This window comes from Syngnathus scovelli, chromosome 3 (assembly GCF_024217435.2).
Source record: "Syngnathus scovelli strain Florida chromosome 3, RoL_Ssco_1.2, whole genome shotgun sequence".
Lineage (NCBI taxonomy): Eukaryota > Metazoa > Chordata > Actinopteri > Syngnathiformes > Syngnathidae > Syngnathus > Syngnathus scovelli.
The window spans coordinates 20,289,857-20,314,026 of NC_090849.1; the positions used below are offsets into that span (position 1 = coordinate 20,289,857).

General features: G+C 49.9%; 4 protein-coding genes across 10 annotated transcripts; all 4 read right to left on the reverse strand.

Moving 5' to 3' along the window:
- Positions 1 to 305: 305 nt before the first annotated feature.
- Positions 306 to 1,769, reverse strand: gp1bb (glycoprotein Ib platelet subunit beta). Its single transcript, XM_049762600.1, has 2 exons — positions 1,315 to 1,769; positions 306 to 1,213 (listed from the first exon to the last, which is right to left on the reverse strand). Exon 2 carries the CDS (start codon positions 1,200 to 1,202, stop codon positions 585 to 587), a length of 618 nt encoding a protein of 205 aa, XP_049618557.1. The 5' UTR covers positions 1,203 to 1,213; positions 1,315 to 1,769; the 3' UTR covers positions 306 to 584.
- A 147-nt stretch (positions 1,770 to 1,916) lies between these two features.
- Positions 1,917 to 5,515, reverse strand: lrrc2 (leucine rich repeat containing 2). 4 transcript variants are annotated; one of them, XR_007490389.2, is made up of 10 exons: positions 5,485 to 5,515; positions 5,127 to 5,283; positions 4,938 to 5,044; positions 4,787 to 4,857; positions 4,231 to 4,387; positions 4,038 to 4,174; positions 3,778 to 3,942; positions 3,545 to 3,697; positions 3,353 to 3,474; positions 1,917 to 3,041 (listed from the first exon to the last, which is right to left on the reverse strand). XR_007490389.2 is itself a non-coding variant. In XM_049762582.2 (10 exons), the coding sequence occupies exons 1-10, from the start codon at positions 5,498 to 5,500 to the stop codon at positions 2,992 to 2,994; spliced, it is 1,116 nt and encodes a 371-aa protein (XP_049618539.1). In that variant the 5' UTR covers positions 5,501 to 5,515; the 3' UTR covers positions 1,917 to 2,991. The 4 variants fall into 4 exon arrangements, 3 of the variants coding, with proteins under 3 accessions (XP_049618539.1, XP_049618537.1, XP_049618538.1); XM_049762582.2 differs by having other exon boundaries at positions 3,797 to 3,942; XM_049762580.2 differs by having other exon boundaries at positions 3,545 to 3,942.
- A 477-nt stretch (positions 5,516 to 5,992) lies between these two features.
- Positions 5,993 to 9,888, reverse strand: LOC125993746 (peptidyl-prolyl cis-trans isomerase). Of its 2 annotated transcripts, none has more exons than XM_049762607.1 (4): positions 9,715 to 9,888; positions 7,296 to 7,415; positions 7,013 to 7,185; positions 5,993 to 6,358 (listed from the first exon to the last, which is right to left on the reverse strand). In XM_049762607.1, the coding sequence occupies exons 1-4, from the start codon at positions 9,781 to 9,783 to the stop codon at positions 6,226 to 6,228; spliced, it is 495 nt and encodes a 164-aa protein (XP_049618564.1). In that variant the 5' UTR covers positions 9,784 to 9,888; the 3' UTR covers positions 5,993 to 6,225. The 2 variants fall into 2 exon arrangements, with proteins under 2 accessions (XP_049618564.1, XP_068506360.1); XM_068650259.1 differs by lacking the exon at positions 9,715 to 9,888 and adding an exon at positions 7,555 to 8,443.
- A 1,645-nt stretch (positions 9,889 to 11,533) lies between these two features.
- On the reverse strand, positions 11,534 to 24,023 carry LOC125993722 (2-oxoglutarate dehydrogenase complex component E1). 3 transcript variants are annotated; one of them, XM_049762561.1, is made up of 23 exons: positions 23,871 to 24,023; positions 22,655 to 23,043; positions 21,478 to 21,654; positions 19,478 to 19,580; positions 18,515 to 18,553; positions 16,758 to 16,873; positions 16,482 to 16,636; positions 16,263 to 16,409; positions 16,046 to 16,136; positions 15,795 to 15,974; positions 15,603 to 15,731; positions 14,663 to 14,995; positions 14,451 to 14,553; positions 14,253 to 14,381; positions 13,939 to 14,089; positions 13,630 to 13,757; positions 13,378 to 13,556; positions 13,191 to 13,262; positions 12,988 to 13,113; positions 12,844 to 12,916; positions 12,588 to 12,751; positions 12,235 to 12,389; positions 11,534 to 12,163 (listed from the first exon to the last, which is right to left on the reverse strand). In XM_049762561.1, exons 2-23 carry the CDS (start codon positions 22,877 to 22,879, stop codon positions 12,043 to 12,045), a joined length of 3,096 nt encoding a protein of 1,031 aa, XP_049618518.1. In that variant the 5' UTR covers positions 22,880 to 23,043; positions 23,871 to 24,023; the 3' UTR covers positions 11,534 to 12,042. The 3 variants fall into 3 exon arrangements, with proteins under 3 accessions (XP_049618518.1, XP_049618519.1, XP_049618520.1); XM_049762562.1 differs by lacking the exon at positions 18,515 to 18,553; XM_049762563.1 differs by lacking the exons at positions 18,515 to 18,553; positions 19,478 to 19,580 and adding an exon at positions 19,867 to 19,960.
- Positions 24,024 to 24,170: the final 147 nt, after the last annotated feature.

A 24,170-nucleotide genomic window follows, 5' to 3' on the forward strand; every position in this document is an offset into this window, starting at 1 on the left:
TCGGCAGAAGCCTCACGAGTGAGTGCAACCATCAAATAGGTCCGTAATAAGAAGTCTCTGCTTCAAAGTACGTTTAACAAAACAAAAGGGAATAAGTTCTGAGAAACAAATGACCAAAGTTTTTTTTTCACTCTTATTCTAAAAGTAATCCAAGTTAAAATAACTTTTGTTCAGGATAAATAGATAAATAAATAAATGTTTTTCGTGGTAATTGGTGTGGTACTTTTTTGTATATGTTTTGTAAATAAGAGGCTTGGGGTAATTTTTTCCAACTATTTCCAACAAGAAAAAAGGTAAGGGAAATATGACGTTTACTTGAGATGTCTTTATTGACAAAACATAAAAAAATGAAACAATTTTGCATATTGTTTTCTCCTTAATTTAACAAGGTTGGGGGAAAATATTGAGATTAAAAATCTGTTTTCCAAGAGTGACTTGGCCATGGGGGCAGCAAAGACAGTTACAATCAAACAAAACATTTATACAGGATAAGCACATAGACAACATAGTTGAAACTTGTGCATATATATCTTTTTGATTATTTGAAAATTTTGTGAATAATGTTTGTGTTGAACACAGCCATTTCAACTGCTCCTGTCAGTTAAGGGCAAAAAGACAGAATCCCTCTGCGCTTCTCCTTCTGTGAGGCTCTCCTCCTTGGTCCTCCTGGCCTCTCTGGAGAGCTTCTCAAACCGCCTCAGGAACACGATGACACCGGCCAGAAGTGCAGCCTGCACCAGCACAAACACAAACAGCAATGCCTGCGAAGTCAAAGCCAGGTCACAGTACCAGTAATGGCAGGAGTCCAGCACTTCCTGCTCAGTCAGATACTCCACCAGCCTCCCTCTGAGGCGGGGAGGAGAGCTGCAGTTAATGTGGGCCGAGGGACTTCCTCTGGGACGACGTCTCAGCCAGGCTCGCAGGTAGAGGACACCGCAGTCGCAGGTCCACAGGTTTCCATGCAAGGAGACCTCGTGGAGAGACGAGAGCTTGTCGAAAAGGCCGTTTGGGAGGGTGGTCAACCGGTTGTTGTGAAGGAGCAGCTTGGTGGTGCCCGCGGGGAAAACGCTGGGGAGGTGGGAGGAGGTAAGAAACCTGCTGCTGCAATCCACCTGGCTGCCATGACAAGAGCAAGGATTGGGGCACGCCAAAGAGATTTGAACTCCAAAGATGAGAAGACACAGAAGATGGAGCCCCTTCATCCTCAAAATGACTGAAGAGAGAAACAAGCGGAATAGTGATGATTCCTAACTTAATGGTGATGGCAGCTGCAAACTTCTCCATTCATCTTATAAGTTGAGAAATGTGACTTACCGTGAGTGTTGTATGTCGTCCCTGCTAAGGCGCGTTGCTGTCGTCAGTTTCAGAGTGTGATGTTGCCGGCTGGCCCTCACTGATAAAGACTTCGAACAGGATATGCGCTGTGCACTTCTTTCATTTTCACACTAGTTCATCCCCTGATAGGCTCTTAGTCAACATTTTAGGATCACAACAAATCAACATATTTAGACATTTATTTTGGTGACATTCTATGTATATTCATTCAAATGCCTTAAAATGAAAATGTATGACTGGAACAAAACTGCAGAACTCACAATTGACATTTTTTTAATACAGTAAAAATAATTAAAAGAACAGAAGAATAACCGAAAAATACAATCCTAATATTTTCTGTCGTCCTACAAATGCATCTCTCTCTCCTAGAGTAATAAAATAAAATAAATAGCAGAGGTCACCAATGTATGTGTTTGAAAACTAAATGCTCACATTTTTCAAGACTTACAGCTATTACGTACGCCAATGTAACGTGTCAAAGGACAAAGGAAGAATGGCTTGCTCGAGATAAATGATTCCGAAAATCGTCCCACAAGCTCTTTGACAACCGGAAAAGATGGACAACTCCTTCACAGGAACCATTACAGAATGTCAAGAAACAATGTTTATTATTTGTCAAGTTGGACAGAAGGAAGATGGACTTTTCCTTCTATTGGCATTCATTCACACACTGCTCATCTTCATTGGCACAATTCACACTTTCCAAACAAAACAGTATTTGCTCCTCCACGAAAGCAAAAAAAAAAAAAGTCGGATAAGGTTTCGACACAAGTGTAAAAACCATCAGTTTTAAACCAGCCAACCAATAACAAAAAAAAGCTGCTCTGGATCCTCAATTGATATGAATAATACATTCCTTAACGCTTATCAGATGAATTTAAATAAATGGAAAGCAACTTGTGCAGAGACGACTAGGAATATTACAGACACCAGAAGAGGATTAAAAAACAAACACACTGAATAAAAAACAGCATTCAAATCTAAATGCCACAGTCATACCCTGACAAAATATGCCCCCAAAGTTAAAAAGAAAACACTCATGATACAAAAGTTCCATTTCAAACCGAAGAATACTAGACGTGAAATATTGAAGAAAAAAGTCACTAGTTCATCTCCTAATAAACTCTTAGGTTTTAGGCATGGGCAACATGGGCAGGCTGCCCAGGGCCGTATTTTATGTCAAGTGTCAGCTCCAAAAAATAATTTGCGCCGCAACGCAGTTTTAGCACTACGTTTATTACTGTGTGGGGAGTTGGCAATTTAGCGCCCCCTTCAGGGAAAGTGCAATGTTTCCTGTCCATACACGCCTTCAGGTGGACTACAGATCAGTTCGGTGATAAATGTTTGGGATTGTTGAAGATTTGATTGCAATTGAAACTAACAAAGCAGACGTCAAGCGATATTTTCTTGCTCAGACTTGAATGTTCTTTACTAGCAGCACTAATTTGATATTTTCAGCAGCAAATTATATTTGGGAATGAGTTTCACGCCCCTTTACCCCCCACACACAAAAAACAAAAGATTCTGGGCAGTTGGGAAAATTCCTGAAGCAGAGATGCCGAGTTAATGTTAAAAACAATCTTCGAGATGGATGACGACGGATCAATTCGATTCCAGTTTAGCATAACTGATGCGGCGCTTCCCGGGTGGGTGTGGTCACAGCACACAGGAAATGGTCACCTTGGTGGTGGAGTAAGGCGTGTCCTCTGTTGGGAACAAATTCTACGTTTACTTTGAAATAAAGTCTGGCATCAAGTCCGTAATTGATGTACTATCAATTGACTTTTTTAAAGTAGTTGTTTGAAATTTCAACAAAAGTCACTCCTCCATGACACTTCAAAATGAAAGTCGCGTTAAAATCCAACTTCGCTCAATGACGTCAAAATAAATGTCAAGTCAAAAACGCGAAAAAATTAAAATGATGTGAAGTCAACCGATGACTGTTGTAAAATAAAAGCTTGTCCAAAGGCACTTGAAATACTCTCATTCGGTTTTGTTGTGAAACGTGACCTCTGACCTCTGTCCTTCAGTGTGTTGATGTAAGCGTCCATGAATTCTTTCTCCCTGCCGTCCTTCGGCTCCTCACCGCCGTCTTCCGTCGTCTTGCCACTGGCGGGACTGTCGTACAGACGGATGAACCTCAACACGCACACGCATGAACGTCATTTGCTATCCAAAAAGTCTCCGGTGTGTGTCTGCGCACACGTACTTGATGCCCGGGTTGCTGCAGAGTCGCGTGGGTACACAAACGAGCTGGTCGCCACTGACGACGATCATTTTGAGCGTGGAGATGTTGGTGAGGCAGTGAGGAAGATACGAAAGGCGGTTCTTGTGCACGAACAACGTCACCAGCTCCTTCAGCCTGACACAGACACACAAAGTGAAACAAACAAAAGTGCACGTGCACACACACACACAAATTGAAACAAACGCGCGCGCAACCCAAACACGTGCTTGCGACCTATCCATGTCCTCTGGAAGGTCGATGAGTCGATTGTTGCTGAGGTCGAGAAACTGTAGCGAGCTCATCCTGAGAGCGCACACGGGGATTGATGCAAACTCGTTCTCCGCAATGTCCAGGTGAGCCAGGTGCTTCAGAGAACTCAGCTGAAAACGCACACACATACACATGATGATTATTATCACGTATGTTTAGATGCCAACACAAGCCAATAAGAGCCACGAGCCGTGATGCGGGAGACCTCGAAAGGCAGCTCGGAGAGGTTGCGGTTTCCAGCTAGCTCCAGCCGTTCCAGGCTGCGGCACATTCCCAGCTGGGCGGGAACGCAAGACAGTTGGTTGTAGCTGATGTTGAGCCAGCGCAAGTGGTCCAGTTTTCCTGGCAAAGGAGGCCAAGTTGAGACAGACGAAGACCCAGACCCCGGCAGTCCTCACCGATGTCAGGAGGCAGCAGGGCCAGTTTGTTCTTGGACAGTTCCAAAACCCTCAGCAGGCTGAAGGACGCTAAATAGTCGGGAAGCTTCTGGATTTTGGTGCCACTCACGTGCCACTCCAGCAAAAACGTCTTCCACTCCAGATCTTTCGGCAAATCCTGAACACATCAGAGTTGGGTTTTGTCCTGCCATCATCACATTGACTTGCACTTTTGAGACTTGCTGCAAACATTTGTGCAATCAGATATGAAATGAAGACCCTGGCAAGCTGCTGCTGCAGGCTTGGCTGCCACTCAGGTGCTCACTGAAGGAAGAGGAGAAGCTACCAGGGGAAAAAAAAAAAAAAAACGCGCACAAAACTTTCACTAAATGAGGCACTTAGTTGGCGAGTTTTGCTTGCCTCCCTTCTTGGAACGAGAAAGTTCCCCAATTTCAAACTTAACATACTGCTGCTTTCTACGATAACCTCAAGTCCGTTTTGCTTTTTTGTGTCGTTTTTGGTGCTCTTTCACTTTCTCCAGTTTGTCGAATTGACTTACAAGCTTGAGCTCACTCACCTTCCACTGCTCCCCGGACAGACGAAAGGACAAGGCGCTCTCATGGCCCGCATCGCTGTCGGCCAAAACGCCTGAAAGCGCAGCAGAACATGTGTCTCTGTTTGAGGGCGACTAATCTGTTTAGGCCTTCTTTCCTGCTACCTGTGCGTACCTGTGCGTGTGTCGCGCGCGGGTGTTGGCGGGTCGTCGTTGAGCAGGTGGCGTTGATGCGTGTCGAGCGTCCGGCAATAGAGGCGATACTGCCACCGTTGTTCGATCCTGCGCACACGCACCTTAAGTCATCTTCAAATCACACGATGACGATTCTATTATGTGGACGGCGGCCGATCGATTGTCTGACTTTGGCAGGGCGCTCCTCTCTTTTCTTTGCTGCTCTTTCTTCTCCCGGTGCCGCTGTTTCCGGGCGCGCGATTCCCAAACGCTGAGCAACCGCGAGACGTCACAGGTTGCGACCGCGCCGCACTTCATCTCGCTTGCTGGAAGAATGCAAGTGGAAGCTGGAAGAAAGAAACAGAACAGAATGGGGGGGGGGGAACTGTTGTCAAATTTCTTCTGATGTTTTGCTGCTGCACAACCTGCACGCTCACAGCGAGTGCGTCAGAGAGCTATTTGTAGCAGGCGGCGGAGTCTGTCACCCGACACCGTCGAGCCTCGCAGTGTTTGAAAACATGTGCACAGAACCAAGACAAGGACTTTACCTGACTTTTCTTGCATTTTCTCTTCAAGCACCAAGATGGCGTCCGAGCACTTCAGAGTTCGCAATGGTTTTGTACTTGTTTTCAAGATTTATTTCAATTTGAAAAGCGCAATGATTAAAAAGCGCAATGTTCCAATTCATCTGAAAATTCGATTTTGTATTCGATCCATTAATTATTGAACGAGATTGATTGCTAGAGTTTTTTTGGTTGACAGTGACACACAAGTTGACATTCAAGAGGTTGCAAAATTTTGAATGAAAAGTTTATGTACTTTCGGATTAAAGATGGCCCCTTTTCACCCATGGTACAATTTAATTACTTTGCAATACAAAGTTCGGTCCATCCCTTGACCGTAGCAATCGTCCTCCAAGTTTCTTGCAGTCTTTCCATGTCATCCTAGTTGTCTACGTAGGTCGCTGAAGCAAACCTAAAGGCGCGCGTTAATTTAACGTCATTCAGTACTTCGCCAGCAGGGGGGCTCACAGGACAGGATGATAAAAAACAACGGTTGAGTCATCAAGGCCATGTTTTAATTTCTTGTCGATCGAAAACCGTTTGAGCAGAGCGTAAAATGCAAACCAAACATTGAGGCATAGTCACAAATGCAGCAACAAGTTTGGAATTGTTACAAAAACCAAAATGTAAATAAGAGGAAATGAGTTGTTCCATTATGAGCTGGAATGTGGAATGACAAGCTAACGGCAGGAGGACGAGGGGAAGAAGGGAGTGGGTGGGGGGGTCTCAGAGTTGGCCGCAGTCCTGGATGACCAACTTGGAGGAGGTCTTCCCACTGCCGGAGCCTTTCTTCTCCATTTTCTTGACAACTTCAAGGCCCTCCACCACGCGGCCGAAGACCACGTGCTTACCGTCCAGCCTGAGGGCAATCATACACACAAACAAACAATCAGGTTTTGCTCCCGGGAGGTGTTTGACGAAACAGGCTATGATCCAACGATTTGCCATGCACTACTTCCAAAATGTTTGCTTTAAGGTAGTGTTTTTTTTTTAATTTAATTAGAAAGTCTTTGATTCAGGTACATTTTTGGCATTTTGCATCATAGTTGTTTCATTCCAACACAAGTGGTGCTTTGCTGCCATCTTGAGGTACCACTTGGTAATTCCATCACCCTTTGGGGGTAGCAATATTGGGCAAATTTTTTTTATTACTGGTAGCTGGTTTCAAGCTCAGCTTTCAACAGTTGCGTATAATCGGTTACTGGCTGAAAGAGCTAAAAACACAAGGCTATTTTTAAAAACAAGATTTGGTTCAATGTACACATTATGATTTGATCACTGCTCTAGTGCATCGCGCATGGCTTACAGACTGTTTCCAAAAGTCATACGGGCAAACTCGTGCTCTGACTTTCGAAATCATGACCCAATCATAAGACGTGCTCGCTCGTGAATTCCCTCTCCTGTTCAAGAGATACCATTTTAGGTTCATCTGACAGTTTCAAAACTAAATCAGATCAAGGGACTATAAAGCGGCACTTTTACATCTTTGGGTGCAAACCAGCATCAGTCTCACCAGGCGGTCTTGGCGGTGCAGATGAAGAACTGCGAGCCATTGGTATTGGGTCCAGCGTTTGCCATGGACAAGATTCCGCTGTCTGTGTGCTTCAGGGTGAAGTTCTCATCAGCAAACTTGTTCCCATAGATGGACTTTCCCCCAGTTCCGTTGTGATTGGTGAAGTCTCCACCCTGTTGCCGGGGTGGGGTTACACAGGTGAACTTGAAGCCTCAATGACCTTTCCACGCCAAGGGCCCAGGTGTGCTTGGCAATGTTCAAAGATGCCGCTTTGACTACTCACCTGGCACATGAAGTCCGGGATGACGCGGTGGAAGGTGCTACCCTTGTAGCCAAAACCTTTCTCGCCCGTGCACAAGGCGCGGAAGTTCTCCGCCGTCTTGGGAACCACGTCGGCGCGCAGCTGAAAACAAAAAGTAAAAGCAGTCAGTACAAACTCATTCGGGTGGACAATTCCTAAAAAGCCAACTTGCCCGATCAACGTAAAGACAATTTTACAGTTCAACATGAGCACTTCACCAGTTCAAGTACGTGGCAATTACTTGCGTTTCAGGCACCGCTTCGATTCGAGGGACCGCAGTTGCTTTTGGCGTGTCAAGTGTCGATCAAGGACCGGGGCCCCGCCGATGAGAACCAAACCTTAAACTAGAGCAATGAGGAAGTCAAAATGCTTGACTCGAGGCCTGAAGAAGGTCCAACATCGTCGCGGGCAACCAGGAGCAGTGGGAGCAACGTCAAAAGGAGTAGACAGACGCAGAAGGAGGCCAGGCTCGGCCTGATCAGACGTTTTAGAAGGAGGGAATCCAAAAGAAAAGAAAGGCACACGCGTGACATTTTTGGCACGCGTGTATGGGGGACGGGTCTCGCCGTTTGGGCTGACGATCCAAAGACAGGAGTCCAGCAACACAATTCAAGGGCGGTGTAGCACTTCTGGACTTGTCGTCCGTCCTGTACAAACAACTGCTGGTGTTTTTCTGTTCCAAGCAGAGAGATCTGAAGCAAAAGCAGCATGGACCCCCCCGAGCTGTTTGGCTGCTCCCCACTAGGAGCAGGAAAATCACAAATCGGTCTTGGCAGACAACCACGCCACCATCCTCGCCGCAACCAGCACAATCCACCACTGTGCGTAAAGCGCCGCCACCTTCTCCTACCCAGGCAAAGCTACTTGCACCGCACAGAATACAACCATGTGGACAAGACAACACGCTTAGCATAACATAGCATTACAAATAAGTTACTGACATTATTGACAGCCTCAGTAGTCTTGTGCTTTAAATAAAGTTGCAAGCAAATGTAGCAGTTTGAATGCGGAGTCATTTTTAATAACAAATGGCAAAAACAATTTCTAGGGTTTGGCATTTGATGGGGGTATAATTTTTTTTTTGCCATTCTCATTATCAATAAAAATAACAGTCCAAAAGTACGATTCATAAAAGCGTTTGGACTTGTGTAACGCGGGTACAAAGGGAAGCCCTCCTCTCCCCGCCCCCTCCCCCGCCCCTCGCCACAGCATGGAAGTTTCCAGAAGGCACAAGTGTCGCAGTCCCGCCGCGCAGCCATCTTGCTTCCAAGTCACGAGGGAAAACCGAGCCCGGGTTTGGCCGCAGTCTACCTCCGGGCCGGGACGCCCAGGAAGTCCCGTAGTCTGCCTCCGGACCGGGACGTCCCGTTTCTTCTTCCCTCAGCGGGCACGAGCTTAACGGCCGGCCAACAAAAGGCGTCCCCGCAGCGTTGCTAAGTTAGCATTAGCCGTCAGTGAGCAAGAGCCGGACATCGGAACTCAATAGTCCATACCAGAACCCCGAGCTGACTCGCAATCCCGGCTGGCCACAGTCATTGGGCGGCTATAACTTTGACTGCCCGTATAAAAAGGAACGCATAGTTTTCTGCGCCATGTAACTCTGCGACTTGACTCAAATCCGCCCTCAACGCTGCTGGTTTAGTTTATACATGAACGCGCACGTGAATTTTCACGGGGTGAACAACGTTTACAGTACCCGAGTCCCGCCTCCTAAACTGTGTTCTTTATTTAGCTAAATTGTCGCAAATTGGGTAATTGGAGTGTATAAATCTAAGTTCAAGAGTCTAAAGCGGTGACTGCGTGATATGCATTCGTTAGATGCTTAACTAGGAGTAAGCGTTTGACAAAGACAAAAATGTGGAAAACATAACACTCCATCCATTAATCTAATCGGTATCAATAAAGTGTCAAATTGAAAATGCCTAGCTCGTCTCCCAAATACACACAGTCCATTTTTGACAGATTCATCAAATGCAACAGTGTGACACAACAGTGTGTGTCAACACCAATTGTGTAAAATCATGAAGCGTGTGCACGAGCTACTCAAGCACAGTCCACTGACTGGCCTCGTGCTGGAGGCCCGTTCATCGAAGCAAATGGACGGCCGCGACGCACGCGGTACGGTTCATTCGTTAACTCCGCCTATGACTCATCGATCTCGGCGCGTGAGGCGAATGTTGCAACCGCTCAAAGCCAAGCAAGGCCGCCGCGGAAGCTGACGGTGGAGCGACGAGCTGACCGACGGACAACCGCACGTCCCCGGGCTAGCCCCCAGACGGTCCCCCACCCGTCTCAAGGCACGCGCGGGGCCCCGCGTCCAACCATCGACGCTTAGCGAAGGAGCCCACACAAAGGAAGCGCGTAAGAGCCGCACCCAGCGCCTAAAGCAAGCCAACTTTACCTCCATCACCACGCGGCCAAGAGGCGCGCCGTCGGAGGTGATGTCGAAGAACACTCTTGGATTGGCCATTGCTGCGGCAGTCGCTGCTTTGCTTCCGAGCTTTTTCTTCAAGACGCGATGAATGACAAGTAACCGAGGAAGATGGCCGACCGTCGGCAAACCTTATATAAAAGACCAGTGGGTGACGATATTTCAATTGGGCCAATGGTGAGCAGTGACGAAGTTTGGCTGGTGAACACTATGGCCAATTAGCAGTCAGTTAACTGTGAACGCTCGCCAAGTGCCCTTTTCTGATTGGCCAGTTTACTCTATGCGATGCGTTAGGTTTAACGTAGGGGCGGGCCGATTGAGCAAAAGATTTCAAACGTGCACTCAAAGGCTCGCCCCGCCACTGAACGGCAAGTCTCACGTTCAAAGCAGAGCGCGACTCGCGTGATTGACGGCCCGCGTGCCCAATCGTGAATAGCGCGGGATGGGCAAACGTCACGACCCGCAGTCTGCGCGCGCTCCCGATGTTGCGAGGGCCCGGGGCGGCTGTAAACGGAATGCGCGGTCACGCGAATAGGGCGCGGTCATCTGCGCGAAGAAACCCCCCCCAAAAACATTGTACTGTCAAAGTAGCTTTACGTTTATTAAGTTTTACAAGTGTCATGTCACTGGAAGGCAGCATTTCTTCGGCTGCTTTGAAACCCTTCAAACCCGCACATTGACCCCACACATGACAACAAAGTGGAGGCCATGTAAATATGGTCAATTGAATAAAGTTGCTGCCAAGTGATCACAGCAAGGTTAGGGATCAGCTCTAGGAAAAACCTGGTCGGGCCTGCAAAAACAAAAAGCGAAAGCAGAGGACGCAATGAGGACATGCGCATGATTGCCTTCCAAAAACCTCTGGACCTTTCAATACAAGGCACATGTGGTGGTTCTGAAGCCATAGAGGGTCTCCTCAGTTTTTTTTTTTGGGGCTCACTGGTTGGGTGACTCTCACCAGGCACTCGACCGCATCCAACATGAAGTGAATCATCCATGTCTTTGGCCTTGACCTGGCCCAGTGGGCTTCAGCAGTCATGGATGACGTCTTGTTTTTGGCCCACTGCTGCCGCCGAGTGACTTTTTTTTTATGAGGATCTTCAAAGAAGTTGTCTGCTGAAACGACCGCTGCCTATTTTCGTCCTTTCCGGTCATCTCTTCTCATCTCCTCCAGCCTTGCGCTGCTGCCCACAGCTGCCATCTTCGGGGCTGCCATCTCGGTGTGCCACTCACTGTCATGATGCGACAGCAACAATCTGGCTACGTTTCGTCATGAACACACATTGACGCCGACATCACTTTTTCAAATCACCTGTTAGGACATCATTTTCTTTGATTTGCAACCATCATGGCGGCAAACAGGCCGGAGCAAAAGTGCAAAAATAATGATGCGCTCCCGGGGTGGCTGTGAACCAAAGAGCAACATCATGGCAATCGCCTGATGCAAATCAAGAAGCAATTTGAATCACCATAGACTGGTGATCAACATAGACAGAAAATATTTTGTAAGGCGTATTCATAAGTTGCTATTACAAGCATGTGCACAGATTGGAACCTTTGGTGTAGTCTTTGGAAAGTAGCTTTTCAAAATGGGATTTTTGTTTCTTGAATTGATATATATATAAAAAAAAGCCCTCATAATTATCAATATCGAGGTTTATGAAAGACTTGGATAGTAGGCCCAGCCCTACAAGGCCCTGACAGGGACCGGCTGCTCTACTTTGGTTTTCTCGATATGCTGTGCAGCTGGAACCAACGTCGTTTTACACAAAAGTGTAAAGATGCCCTGTGGAGTACATAAAGAAATCTTTATTAAATGAAGAGAAGCGATGAAGAGAACTTGGCGGCTCCCCTCTAGGAAAATAAATACATGATCTTTTCTTGTCGTTCACGTCAAAGCTCAACTCTCCTTTGGCACCGCCGCTCGCCGCAAAAACAATCTCCAGCATTGCCAAGCTGAAGGCCAAACAGCTGCGCAGCTAACAATGTGGAAAAGAAAGCAAAAGTCGCCGGTTGGTTTCTTTGCCATTTTTGATCAAACCAAACGTATTTTTGTTTCGGGGCGACCACAAAAAAAGCCTAACAACTTGTTCAGAAAAGCCTAGAGGGGGGGGGGGGGGGTTCACTGCTGGGAATACCCGTCCATACGCTGAAAGTGACTTCTGATTGGCAAAGTCAGAGAAAATAAAAGAAAATCAACAGTTTGGAGTTTTGCTCTTTGGGTGTGTGTGGGTGTGTGTGGTAATGCGGGGGTCAGGTGTTAGGGTCCATTCCATCCGCTGTGGGAACACATGAAGTCTACTGCTGGTCCTGAAAGGCGTCCAGACCAAAGGCGCTGTCCAACAAACGGCGTAGCTCCAGAAGGTGAGTGTTCTTGTTACCCGTAGCTGGCGCAGCAGCAGGGTCGCGACCGGCGTACCTAACAGACAGAGGGGGGAGGGGGGGTTAGGCAAACAAACAAGATAAAGGGGTTGGGCGGGCTGCACTGACCAGACGGGCTTGGCCCTCTGGATGGTGGTCCTGATGCGAGGTTTGACGTAGTCGTAGTAGCCTTGGTTCTTGTGCTCCTCCTGGCACCACACCAGGTCGGCGTTGGCAAAGCGCTTCGACTCCGCCTCCACTTGGTCGAACGGGAACGGAGACAACTGGACGTACGGCACAGAAAAGGTCAGCAACGGCGAGTCCACTTTCAACACCAACACGAGATGATTCAACTGCTAAACGCCACTAAAGCGTCACGTGACTTTGTCCAGGCGTTCCGGCTTGTAGCCTGAAAAAGGTGCAGCGAGAAGCTGCCTTCCAAAAGCCATCCGGTCCAGCCGGACGATTGCTCTCCCAATTACCTGCTCGATGCGCGCTATGGCGACCGTGGCTTCCATGTCGCGGTTCTTCCTCTCCTTGGTGAGCTCGTAGTAAACTTTGCCCGTGCAGAAGATTAACCTCTTGACCTCCTCAGGACGCTGGGCTGCCACGCCCTCCTCAGGGATCAACCTCTTGAACTCACTTCCTTCCGGTGCAAATGACGAATGTTATACAAGCGTGCATGTGTGTGTGTGTGTGTGTGTGTGTGTGTGTGTGTGTGTGCGTGCGAGAGCAAACCTGGCAGCATCTCGTCAAAACTGGACCTGGCTTCTGGGTGGCGCAGCAACGACTTGGGAGTGAACACAATCAGCTAAGGACGCAAAGAAGAGATGTCAAGTTGGCGGCCAACCTCACCGAGTCACACACGCGCTTGCGTCTTACCGGCTTCCTGAAGGGCAGCAGGATCTGCCGGCGGATGACGTGGAAATAATTGGCCGGATTGGAGCAGTTGACCACAATCCAATTGCAGTCATACAACTGACGCACGGCAAAGTCGTCGCTCAGCGTCTGGGGAGCGGAGCGCACCGTTGGACAACAAGAGGACACACACGCAGGCGAGCCGAGGCGCCATCACGATCTCTTACGGGCATGATGTCGGGGTCGTCGTTGCACATCTGGAGGAACCTCTCCGGGCGAGCCGAAGAATGTTCGGGACCCTGAAGTAGGACGTCACGAGAGAGACAAAGAGAACATCACCAGGTTCAAGCCGCTCAGCCATCATTCTCTCTCACGCACGCGCAAACACACGCACACACAAGGCGCTGCACTCACCATGCCCTCCATGCCGTGCGGCAGCAGCAGCACGATGCCGTTCTGCCGGACCCACTTGGCCTGGCCGGGGCAAATGAACTGGTCGATGATGCACTGCGCCGTGTTGTGGAAGTCGCCAAACTGCGCCTCCCACAGAATCAGTGCGTTGGGGCTGGCCATGGCGAATCCCAGCTCGAAGCCTGAATACCAGCAAGCTTGAGTCACTCGGAGGTGGGGGGGAGGCGGGGCCGTGGCGGGCAAACAGGGACTCACCCAGGACACCGTACTCTGACAGGGAGCTGTTGCAGACGGTGTAGGGCGCCTGGTCTGGAGCCAGGTGGTTCATGGGGATGCAGGTTCTTTTGTCCACGTTCTGATCATGGAGGACGTGATGACGGTGGCTGCAAAAACGCAGGTACACACATGCTCAAGAGTGGACACGAATTGGGAAAAATTCATAAGATGCGCAGTGTTGGTCAAAAGCACCAGGGGTGCGAAGGCAAAGTTCAACTTGGGAGCGTGCGGTAGCAGCGTGCGGACAGCAGCTCAAGCACCTGGATGTGGACACGACCGGCGACCCACCTGAAGGTGCCCCGCTCCACGTCCTGGCCCGAAAGGCGCACGTGGATGCCTTCCTTTAGCAGAGAGCCGAAGGCCATGTACTCCCCCAGGGCCCAGTCCACCGTTCGCTGACTGACCATCGCCGCACGACCCTTCAGGATGCGGCTCAGACCTGCACAGCGCACGTCACGCCGGTTAGATGAGATGGGCAGACGGTTACAGACGGAGAGCTTAGGGAGACGTTAGCCATGGACGGATACTCCGTCGAGTTAACGCTCCTGTGAGCTGTCAACCAAAGCTGAGGGGAAAGTGCGGCCGTGCGGTTGAGACGCGACCTCCATGGATGGTGAAGTCCTCCACGGGTACAGAAGAGGCAACTTGTCCGATGTGGTTGAGGTTCTCCTCGGTCAATCCGGTGGAGGGGCAGCTCATGGACTTGGGCTGGCCATCGAGCGTGAAGAAACCTGCAAGCAAACGCACAAGCGGCTATTGACATGGCCTCAGACGACATCAGAGCGCTCCCTGCCACGTACCGGGCCACGGTGAGTCCAGCCAGTGCTTGATGTGTAGGATCTTCTCATCCTTGGAGCGAGCGTGGGCCTCCTCGCAGATCTTGTCGTACTTGGCGATCTCCTCCTACGCACAGGTCAGCAATGACTTGACAGGCTTCGGCTGTGAGAATAGGACAACAGGAGCGGCAGCCAAACTGCAAACGGCTCCTTCCATCCCATGCGGCGGGCAGTACCTCGTACTCCTGTCGGCTCACGCTTCCGTCTGCGATGAGCTTCTCAGCGTACTTGAGCAGGACGGGTTTCTGCTTCTTGATTTGCTTGTACATGAGCGGCTGCGTGAACATGGGCTCGTCCATCTCGTTGTGGCCCATGCGCCGGTAGCACACTAGGTCCACCACCACGTCCTTGTGGAAGGTAGCCCGCCACTCTGCCGCCACCTTGCACACGTAGATGACCGCCTCCGGGTCGTCGGCGTTGACGTGAAAGATGGGAGCGTTGACCACGCGCGCCACGTCCGTCGGGTACGGTGACGAGCGAGCCATGCGCGGGTCCGTGGTGAAGCCGATCTAGGCAAGGGTTGATTTGCAAGTCACTTTGTGAAAATGAAAACGTCCTCTTCCTGACTCTATGGCTCGATATCGGCTCTTAAAACTTTTTTTTTTCTTTTTCGAGTGACGGGGAAAAATGAAGCTTCAAATTTGAGTCAAGAAACAGTTGTTATAGTTTTAATCCTCTAGAGGGCGCTGTTGGTATGAGGTTTCAAAATTGGCAGGCCATTGTGCTTTCAGCCCAATCTCTGGGCTATCGAGAGGAGTCCAAACAATACAGCGAGTGGTTCATGGAGCAAACCCGAAGCTTAATTTTCCCATCACTATATTTTAGATTTGATCCATAAGCAATATTGTTCCAACATTCCTGCCCCCTGCCAAAACGGCCAACGTTTGCCGAGTTTTCGCTCTACTGAAACGTTAACAAACATTTGAGGACAAAGTATTGGCCTGGAACTTGTCAGGGAGAAAAAAAAGAAGGAATTTTACCCTGACAAATTCTCTCCTCCAAAATTCATAGCAATCCAGAAGGGGTCAAGGGTTAAGATACAGCATGTATATATTTATTTAGGCTTCATTTTGTTTCTCCACACCAAGTGCCAGTTCGTCCGGTGGTGGGCCTTACCTGGTTGTTGACCACCACATGCACGGTGCCGTGCGTGGTGTAGGACGGCAGGTCAGACAGATGGAAGGTCTCGTACACGATGCCCTGACCGGCGAAGGCGGCGTCTCCGTGGATGAGGATGGACATCACCTGAATGCAGGGCGCCCAGCGTCAGGATCCAGGTGGTGGTCCGGACGGTCCGGCGCAACTCACCCGGTTGCCGTCGTCATCCCCGCAATAAAACTGCTCGGCCTTGGTCTTCCCCTGCACCACCGGGTCGGCCGCCTCCAGATGCGAGGGGTTGGCCACCAGGGACAAGGTGATGTTGCGGTCGGTCACGCGGTTGATCCTGCGGTGGTACATTCCCAGGTGGTATTTGACGTCCCCGGAACCCTGAGGACAGAAACCCTCAGGAGGCGGGCGCAACTGCAGCGGGCGCCGGACAGAAGCCAAGACCTCGTTACCTCGTCTGCCGCTTCCAGCTTAGAGTCAAACTGACAGAAGATCTGCTCCAGTTCTTTACGGATCACGTTGGCCAAAACGTTAAGACGGCCCCTGGCCGACGGAAGACGACAAAAATATCATTTCAGGGCGTGCCAGATCGATTGAGACGAACGATCCCAAAATCCAACATTGCACCAAAGGCATTCTCTCTCTCTCTCTCTTCAGTGCGTTGGTTACCTATGAGGCATGCCCATGATGACGTACTCCACCCCGCTCCCAGACGACATGTCAATGATGGTCTTGAGAGCCGGGATGAGAGACTCGCATCCCTCCAGGCCGAAGCGCTTCTCGGCCGACCACTTCTTCTGCAGGAACTCCTCGAACCTGCGCCGCACACGCACGACCAGTCGACGTGCGTTCTCGCTCGCGGCGTTTTTTATACCCTTTGGGCGCTACCTGGTGGACCGCACCATACGGGCCAGCAGAGTTCTTTTCTCCTCCAGGCTGAACTGCATGACGCCCGGTGTCTCAAACTTTTGCCGGATCCACTGACACTGCTCCAGGTCGTTGATGAACATGAACTCCACACCAATGTGCTGACAGTACGCCATCTGGGAAGGTTGACGCGCTGCGCGTCAAAAAGGGCTTTCGAAAGAGCCGCGACCAGGCTTCGACTCAAACACCCATCGGCAAATGACGTGTAAAAACGCCTGCGACACTTTGCGTACGTACCTCCAGTCGTCGGATGATCTCCTTCAAGGGCAGAGCGCTCTCGGATCCTCCAATGAAGGTGGTGGTGGGAAGCCTGAAGACCTTCTCCAGATCTGATTCATCCAGGCCGTAGAAGCCTACGCAGCAGGAGACAGAGTGGCAGGTGAAGAGCGTGCCAAAGAGGTCAACAGAAGCGCCACTGATGGCTGAAGGCGAAGACAGCACGGACAGCGTGGGCAGAACGGTCGCCGCTCCAAGTTCATCGACATTAATTTATCGTCCGGCGCCCTCGCTTCCTTCAATCATCATCGGCGCGCTGAAGATGACATCATCATCACATCCCGGGGAGGGAGGACGCGACGTCCTGCATGCAAATGCCACACCACCGCGGTCGGACACGACGCGGTCGGACACGACGCGCTTGTACCGACGGCTGAGGTCTCCAAAGCCACGCAACAGGACAGAAAAGACCAGCATGGACGGAGGAGGGGGGGAGGGGGCTGAAAGACAGGTGACACTTGGGTAGCTTCGGTGACAATTAAGTGTCAGGCGGCAGTAAGGTAAGCACCCAAGGTAGCGGCTGTTCCATCCCATTCCAGAGAGAGGACACGAGTTCACCTGGCACTTGGGCTGGCACGTCAACGCAGGCTGTCCGGCGGCGCATCAGCCGCAGCTAAGGTGGCGCTTGAGTGACAGTTGTCCAGGAAGTGAGGGGAGCAGGAGGTTAAGCCGCAGAAGCGCCACTTTGGATGAGTTGAGGCCACGGGAAGCAGCTCAGCGATATATTCTTAAGGCGCCATTTCATGCCAAGTAAGTGAAAACGACATCAGAAGTCCAGTGTAATCAAAAGACGGTCCAGTCGGCGCCATGCTTAAGCTATGTGCTTTTCTGATGCACACGTCCAATCACTCGCAGAGCGGGAGGGAGGGAGCCAAAGCGCCAGCGGAAAGGGGCACAACGTCAAATATGACGAGGATGAGGAGGTCGTCGCGCTGTTGACGGCGCCGCTATGTGGCGGTGAGCTAAGTGATGGTTTTTGGAGGCCAGGTGGTGGCTCGCCAATTGTCGTTGGGTGGAGTTTAGTACTAGCCAGCGGTATCGAGTTGACGGCAGTCGGGCTACTGATATTTATCCAGGTGATGGTGAAGAGCGATCTGTGTGCCGCGGAAGACATATGGGTGAGGAAAAAAAATGTCATTGGGGAAACAATTATTTAGTTGTGCGTGGCCGTCGGGCAACTGGATGGAGGGAAGGCTTTGGATGCTCTCCCTCTTGACGGCCCGGACAAGCTGGGGCCTGTCAACCAACTGGGAAGCCGGAACGGTTCAGAGCCTTCCTCCCAAAAACCACAGAGGTTCCACATGCGCGGCGCAGCCTCCGTTGGGCTCACCTCATGGAAACTGCGGATCGCCATCGACTCCCGCTAGCATCGGACATGTTCCAAACACCTTCTGCTTGCGCCTGACCGCCGTCTCACCTTCAATCTCAGTTCAACACGCAACACACACTCAGCAGTAGCGGCTAGAAGCTAACCAGGCCAATTACACGCACGGCAGAACACACAACACAGCAAGATGGGAACCACTTGAACACCGTTGGACCCAATTCGACGTGTGCAGTACCTAATGAAGTGGTTGGGGTGTGTGTGTGTGTGTGTGTGTGTGTGTGTGTGTACTGCAAGAATGACTTTCAGCTGCTATAGAGAAAACGGCAAACAACTGTGCGCGGTGCGCACACAAGCTAGCAACGCTACACTACACCAGCGCTGCTTTTCGTACCTCCGACCGTGAGGAGTTTCAGCCGATCCTTGACTGCGTCTGGGCGGGGCAGAGCACAGGGAGGAAAGATCCGGAAAGGTTAGTCACCTACAATCTGCTTCCACACCGCAACCGACAGCTACCAAAGTAGCAGCAGCTAGCTCAGCAGCTCACAAAGGGTGCCGGATGCCGGTGATGTCGCCTCCCGGGACGGGCACCATGCCTGAGTCAGCGAGGGGGTAACTCCCGTTCACCCTCAGCAGGACAGCTAAGCGAGGCTAAAGCTAATTAGTGGTTAGTCACGCGAGGCAACACACTGCGGCATGACGGAAACGGACTTCAAAAGGCAGTTCTCAAACCCAGGTCCTTGAGGAGACAACAGCCAGCAGCAAATAGCCAGACCCTGCGGAGCTTTTGGTCATTCCCATGGAAGATGTCTGGTGAACCGCCTTCATGTGATGTGACCGGTTCCCACTCGCTCGCTTGCTGGCGACCCAACCTTTGGATTGTTGTTCCACAATGCTACGCATTATGAGGGGCCCCAAACTTTTGGGAAGAAGCCCTGACTTAGAAGCCACTTCACCAATCATCTTGTTTGTCATCAACCACAGCCAACATGTTCAGCAGCAAGACAGCGGTTTTCCTCGCTGCCGCACAGCTGGAACGGAGGCCAAACGGTGACATTGCTAAAACCTTTGGTGGCGAGCAGCAGCAAGACTTTTGGCTCCTCTAAAAAAGCACACTGTGGACTTTGAGACTCTCACAAGACACCTGCTGGCTCCAAACATTCCGGACCTTGCTTCTTTCTAAGTTTACAACCATGGTAAGGAGACGAGAGGTACTGAAGATCAAGAAGGTTTTGGAAGCGGCTGAGCGGGGAAAGGGTGAAATTGGGAGGGGGAAGGGGTTGAGCACTGGAGAGGTGTTGGGGCCGCCAAGCGAGGCAGAGCAGTGGCAGTCTGCGGAGCCGTTCCGGTTCCTCACCCAGCTTGTCGGAGGACGTGATAATGTCAGTGGGCACGCACGCGTCCAGATCAGCGTCCATGATGCCGAGCGGGTCCAACTGGGCCACCTGGTGACCGCGAATCTACAGGGGAACGAGGACAGAGCCCACCCGGGACAGGAGGAAGAGGAGGAGAAGGACCAGGACGGAGGACAGTGAAGCCAAGTAAGGAAACGCGTTGATGAGCACAAGGACGAGAGGGGAAAGCAAACAGGAAGTTGTGCAGGAGAGAACACGGCAGCAAAACAAGCACAAACAACCAAGACGAGGAAGAGAAGCAAGAGGAAGAGGAGGATGGGTAGGTGGGAGGGTGGGTGGGACGGAAAAGCCACATTAACACGAGCACCAAGCGCTTTCGTCTTTTGCTCACCGACATCCTGGAAGCCACTATTGACGGGAGCGTCATCAAAATTCACACAGCTGATGCCCAGTGGGTCCAAATGGGCATTGTGATGACCCATCACCTACACACAGACACACACACACACACACACGTCCAAGTGCACACACAACAGTTACACTGGAACCTCTAAAGGTTTTATTCCAACTCATTTTGGTCACCGATTTGTGGAAAAGGGCATTGAAATGCTCGAAAGCGAGCCATTTGGAACTTTGCCCAGTGGTGACATCACAGCGGGCATAATGTACATAACGCCTCCCCCTTGTCTATTTTCGACACAGCTGATTGGACTTGGATTTGGAAGCTTGGCCGGCTGGAGCTGTGACATATTTAAACGAAGACTCAACCAGCTCCACTTGTAGACGCTAAGCCAAATTGGTCTTTGCTGGCTCTGCATTTGGTTGCCTTGTACTTGGGAACCATCTAGCGAATGTAAAATTGTCAGACTAAGTACCTAACGTCCGGGTGCTTGGGTGGCCAAGCGCCATGTTCACAGATCTGCTTTAGAGGTGCTTCTTCGACCGAGTACGACCCAAAAAGTATAATTGCAAGTACCACTATCATGAGCAACATTAAAATAATAATTAGAAAACAAAGCAGAGGCTACATTCATAGAAATGTAATATTACAAGGAAAAAGATCGACCTTTTTAGCAATCAAGCCCACATTATTACTTGATAGACTTGCAGTTATAGTACATAAATTCTTACTCTCGCAAGCAAAAGAAATGATCTGATGGAAAAATGCCACCACAGGTTGAATGATAATAAAGCTCAAATAGTACAACACACACACACGTGCGCTTACAAACACATACATACATACATATTATATATATCTGTAAGTAAAAAAAAAAAAAAATGATAAAAAAAAGGCAAAAGAGGGAAACATTATTCATTTACACACCGCTAGAGGGAGCCAGCATAGCACACAGCCAATCACCACTGTGCTAATTCAGTGTAAATGGGAGGTGGCCGCTTGGTGAATAACTTCAGCCTTTATCAGGGAAAATCCAAACCAATTTTGATTTTAAATTGCTGGTGACTGGAATTGTGGCTCGTCACTATTTTTATTAATTTAAGAAAGTCGCTGAATGGATCGCGAAAGAGGCCAAATATAGCGACAAAGGAACCCTGGTTTTGTGGCAAACACTCTGTTTTCCAGCCACGGCGTGAGACGAATGCGCCCCCTCCCCAAACGATCCCATTTGAAGGCTTGCCAATCACGGAAACGGGGATTCTGACTCGAGAACTTCGTCGCATGTGCGTGAGGCGCATCCCGGGAGAGACCGCCCGCGTCCGAGGGAGGTCACGGGGGTCAGTCCCCAGTCATTGCGCCAGTGTCATAGCCAATTTGAAAATGAGTTAGGGTTTAATTACAAAAGTAGATTATTAATAATCATGAAAATGACATGTATTCATTGTTTTTCATTCACGATTGGCTAAATTTTAAATCAAAGATTCTCCACATATTTATTCATAGTTCAACAAGTATTTGATTCAATCACGGGTTAAACTATGAATAGGATGGAAAAAAAATCAGGGAAAGCCGGATGAATGAGAACAAATAAAAGTGGAGTACCTGATAGGCACGGATGAGGGACTGCACGGCTAGGTGGTCCTCCACCAGCTTCTCCACGTTGGGCCGGGCTCCCACCAGGGAGGAGAGCTGAGGGGCAACCGACAGGCCCAGAGGGGACTGGTAGGCGGCCCCAGGCGGGGCGCCGGCGTTAGCGTTGCGGAAAAACACATCCCACGACTAGACGGGAACAAGGAGACAAAAGGCGCTCAAAAAAAAATGTTCTTCAAGTGCCAGAAAGGAGGAGCTAGCAAAAAAAAATAAAGTCGAGATGGCGATATTGAGCCATGCAATATGCACATTGCAAAAACATGCCATTATCTTTTCTAATGGACTCGTAAGCTTTCATGTTAATTTTACTAGTGGGATGTCAACATAAATATGCATCGCCATACAACAGTTGAACATTTTTAAGGTTAATTCCAATGAATTACCCAGGGATACATTGAGCTTCCTACTTTTCAGCATGGAAAAAATGTCCATCTTTCATTAGATAGGTAGATCTTGCGATATTCAACGGCTAAATTGCAGGTTTTTGCAATATTGTACAGCTAAAGAAAAAGAGGCGGAGTTGGAGGATGGAGAACACAGTGGTCATTCTTCGGAGGCAAATATTGCCCAATAAACAACACGTGCCCGTTAGCTGCTAATGCTTAGCACCTAGTGGTCAAAAGAATGAAGAACGAGACTGGACCAGAGTCGCACTGAGCAACATTTCCAAAGGGTGGAGCCTCCTTCAGCGCGACTCAGACTTCCCGTTTCTACTGAGGGAAGAATGAAATGAGTCATCTGTGGAGCCGCGCCACATAAGCCAGCGGATAGCATCGGCTTTCACTTTGCTTGTCGTCAACATTCGCAAACACGCCCCGAGATTCCTCATCCTGTTGTTGCGGAGCCCAACCAAAAAAATAAAAAATACACCTCGGCTGTCCTCATCAAACTTTGTCAAAATGAATCCGGCCACAGAGAAAAACAAAACCAGCTGCAAAAGCACACCACTAGTGAAAGAGGCACGGCGGACAAGCGCCAACACTTGGACGGCCGTCAGCCAAGTGAGCGTGAGCCTTTTCTTAAGCTCTCGAGCGTTGCGCTGGTGAGGATGTTCAAAGGTGAATTCACCTCATTGGCTGCGCAAAGATTTTATGATGGCTTATTTCCGTGACTTGTTGGTGCTGCTCACCTTGTGAACACTCCTAGGGTTCTCCAGCCAGGCAAAGTACATCTCCTCCACATAGTTGGAACTGGTCCCGTTCAGGAAGGGCTCTGAAGCCACGGGCGCCGCGTAGCACCTTACGGGCGCAGACGTTTTAGCGCCTGCCGCGGGCCGCCGCGGGCCTGCGGTCCTAGCCGCCTGAGAGGCGCCGAGCGGGCGCAAGCGCGCCGCGCAAGTCCTTAAGCGAAGCATTGCTCCTGCAGTCCTCCTGAAGCTGGCGCACACGTGGCGGCAACAGCAGTGACGGTGAAGTTGACAACGATGGCGTTCGATCCGACAGTAAAAAAACAAAAAACAGACCAGGTGTCCTCAAGGTGGGCGGCAACTTTCCACTGGGGCCTTCCTCCAATCAGATCCTGGGTAAATAAATAAATTGTGAAATATCATGTCATGAGTCAAACTAAATGACACCAAATTTATTGTCAAAATGGTTTGTCGTTTGGATTTGAAATACTCCGTCCACTCAGCAGCTAACTTTGGAATAGACCAACGGGCGAAGAGAAACTGACTGAACAAGCTTTTGACCTTGTTCCTCCTCTAGTCCCGCCCTCCAACCATCTCTGCGCTCCCAATTGGCCGGCGTGTCGAAATCCCGCCTAAAAATAGACTCGGCTCGATTTTAACTGAGCGGGGCGCATGTCGATCATCGTCGACATTGGGTCCCTTCCCCAAATAGTCAATCCGAGCAAGGCTTCTTGCGAAAACAATGTTCAACACGCAGCAAGGGTGACACAAAGCAAACGAATAACACGTTCACAGTGTCGCTTACAAACACTTGGACGGCCGCGTGACTAGCATGGTAGCTAACCGCTTATATAATTTGCTTGCTAGCTACTACCTTTGACTTCGTTTTTTTTTTTTTTTTTTTTTTGTGGTTGCCGGGGGTCAACACTGTGCGAGCCGGTACAGCAAGATTGCGGCCAGTACACAAAAAGACGCGAGGTTCGCACATAAACACACTCATTTGCAAGCACCGGTAGCATTAAAAGTCACGTTTTAGTGCAGTGTCAAGGTTGCTTCTTCGTCGATAGCGCGCTTGCTAACTGGCTAACATGTTCGGCTAACGAGTCACTCGGGGTTTGTCGGACTCAAATTCCACAAAGATTTGCCTAGTAAAAAGCAGCCTGCAAGCGGGCTCGGGTCTGTCAAGTACTCTCGGTGGCCAGTGAGCCGGCTTACTTACCCCGAGAAAGAAAGAGGAGAGCCTTGCTTGTCTGCCGGCTACCCGGACGCCCTTCGACGCTCCCGGAATGTGAATGACAGCTCGACCGAAGTCCCGGCAAGCCTGGAAGTGAGGCCCAAGCGGAAGTGGCGTGGTGACGACGTCATGACGCACTCAAGCGCAGTACCGACTACGTTTTCTTTTTGTTATCCAAATGTAATGTAATAGCGATTAAAACTGGGTAATGCTGTATCATAGCACGCATATACAATCAAATGAATAAAATATATTGTAGTACTTTATGCTGATGACGTCACGAAG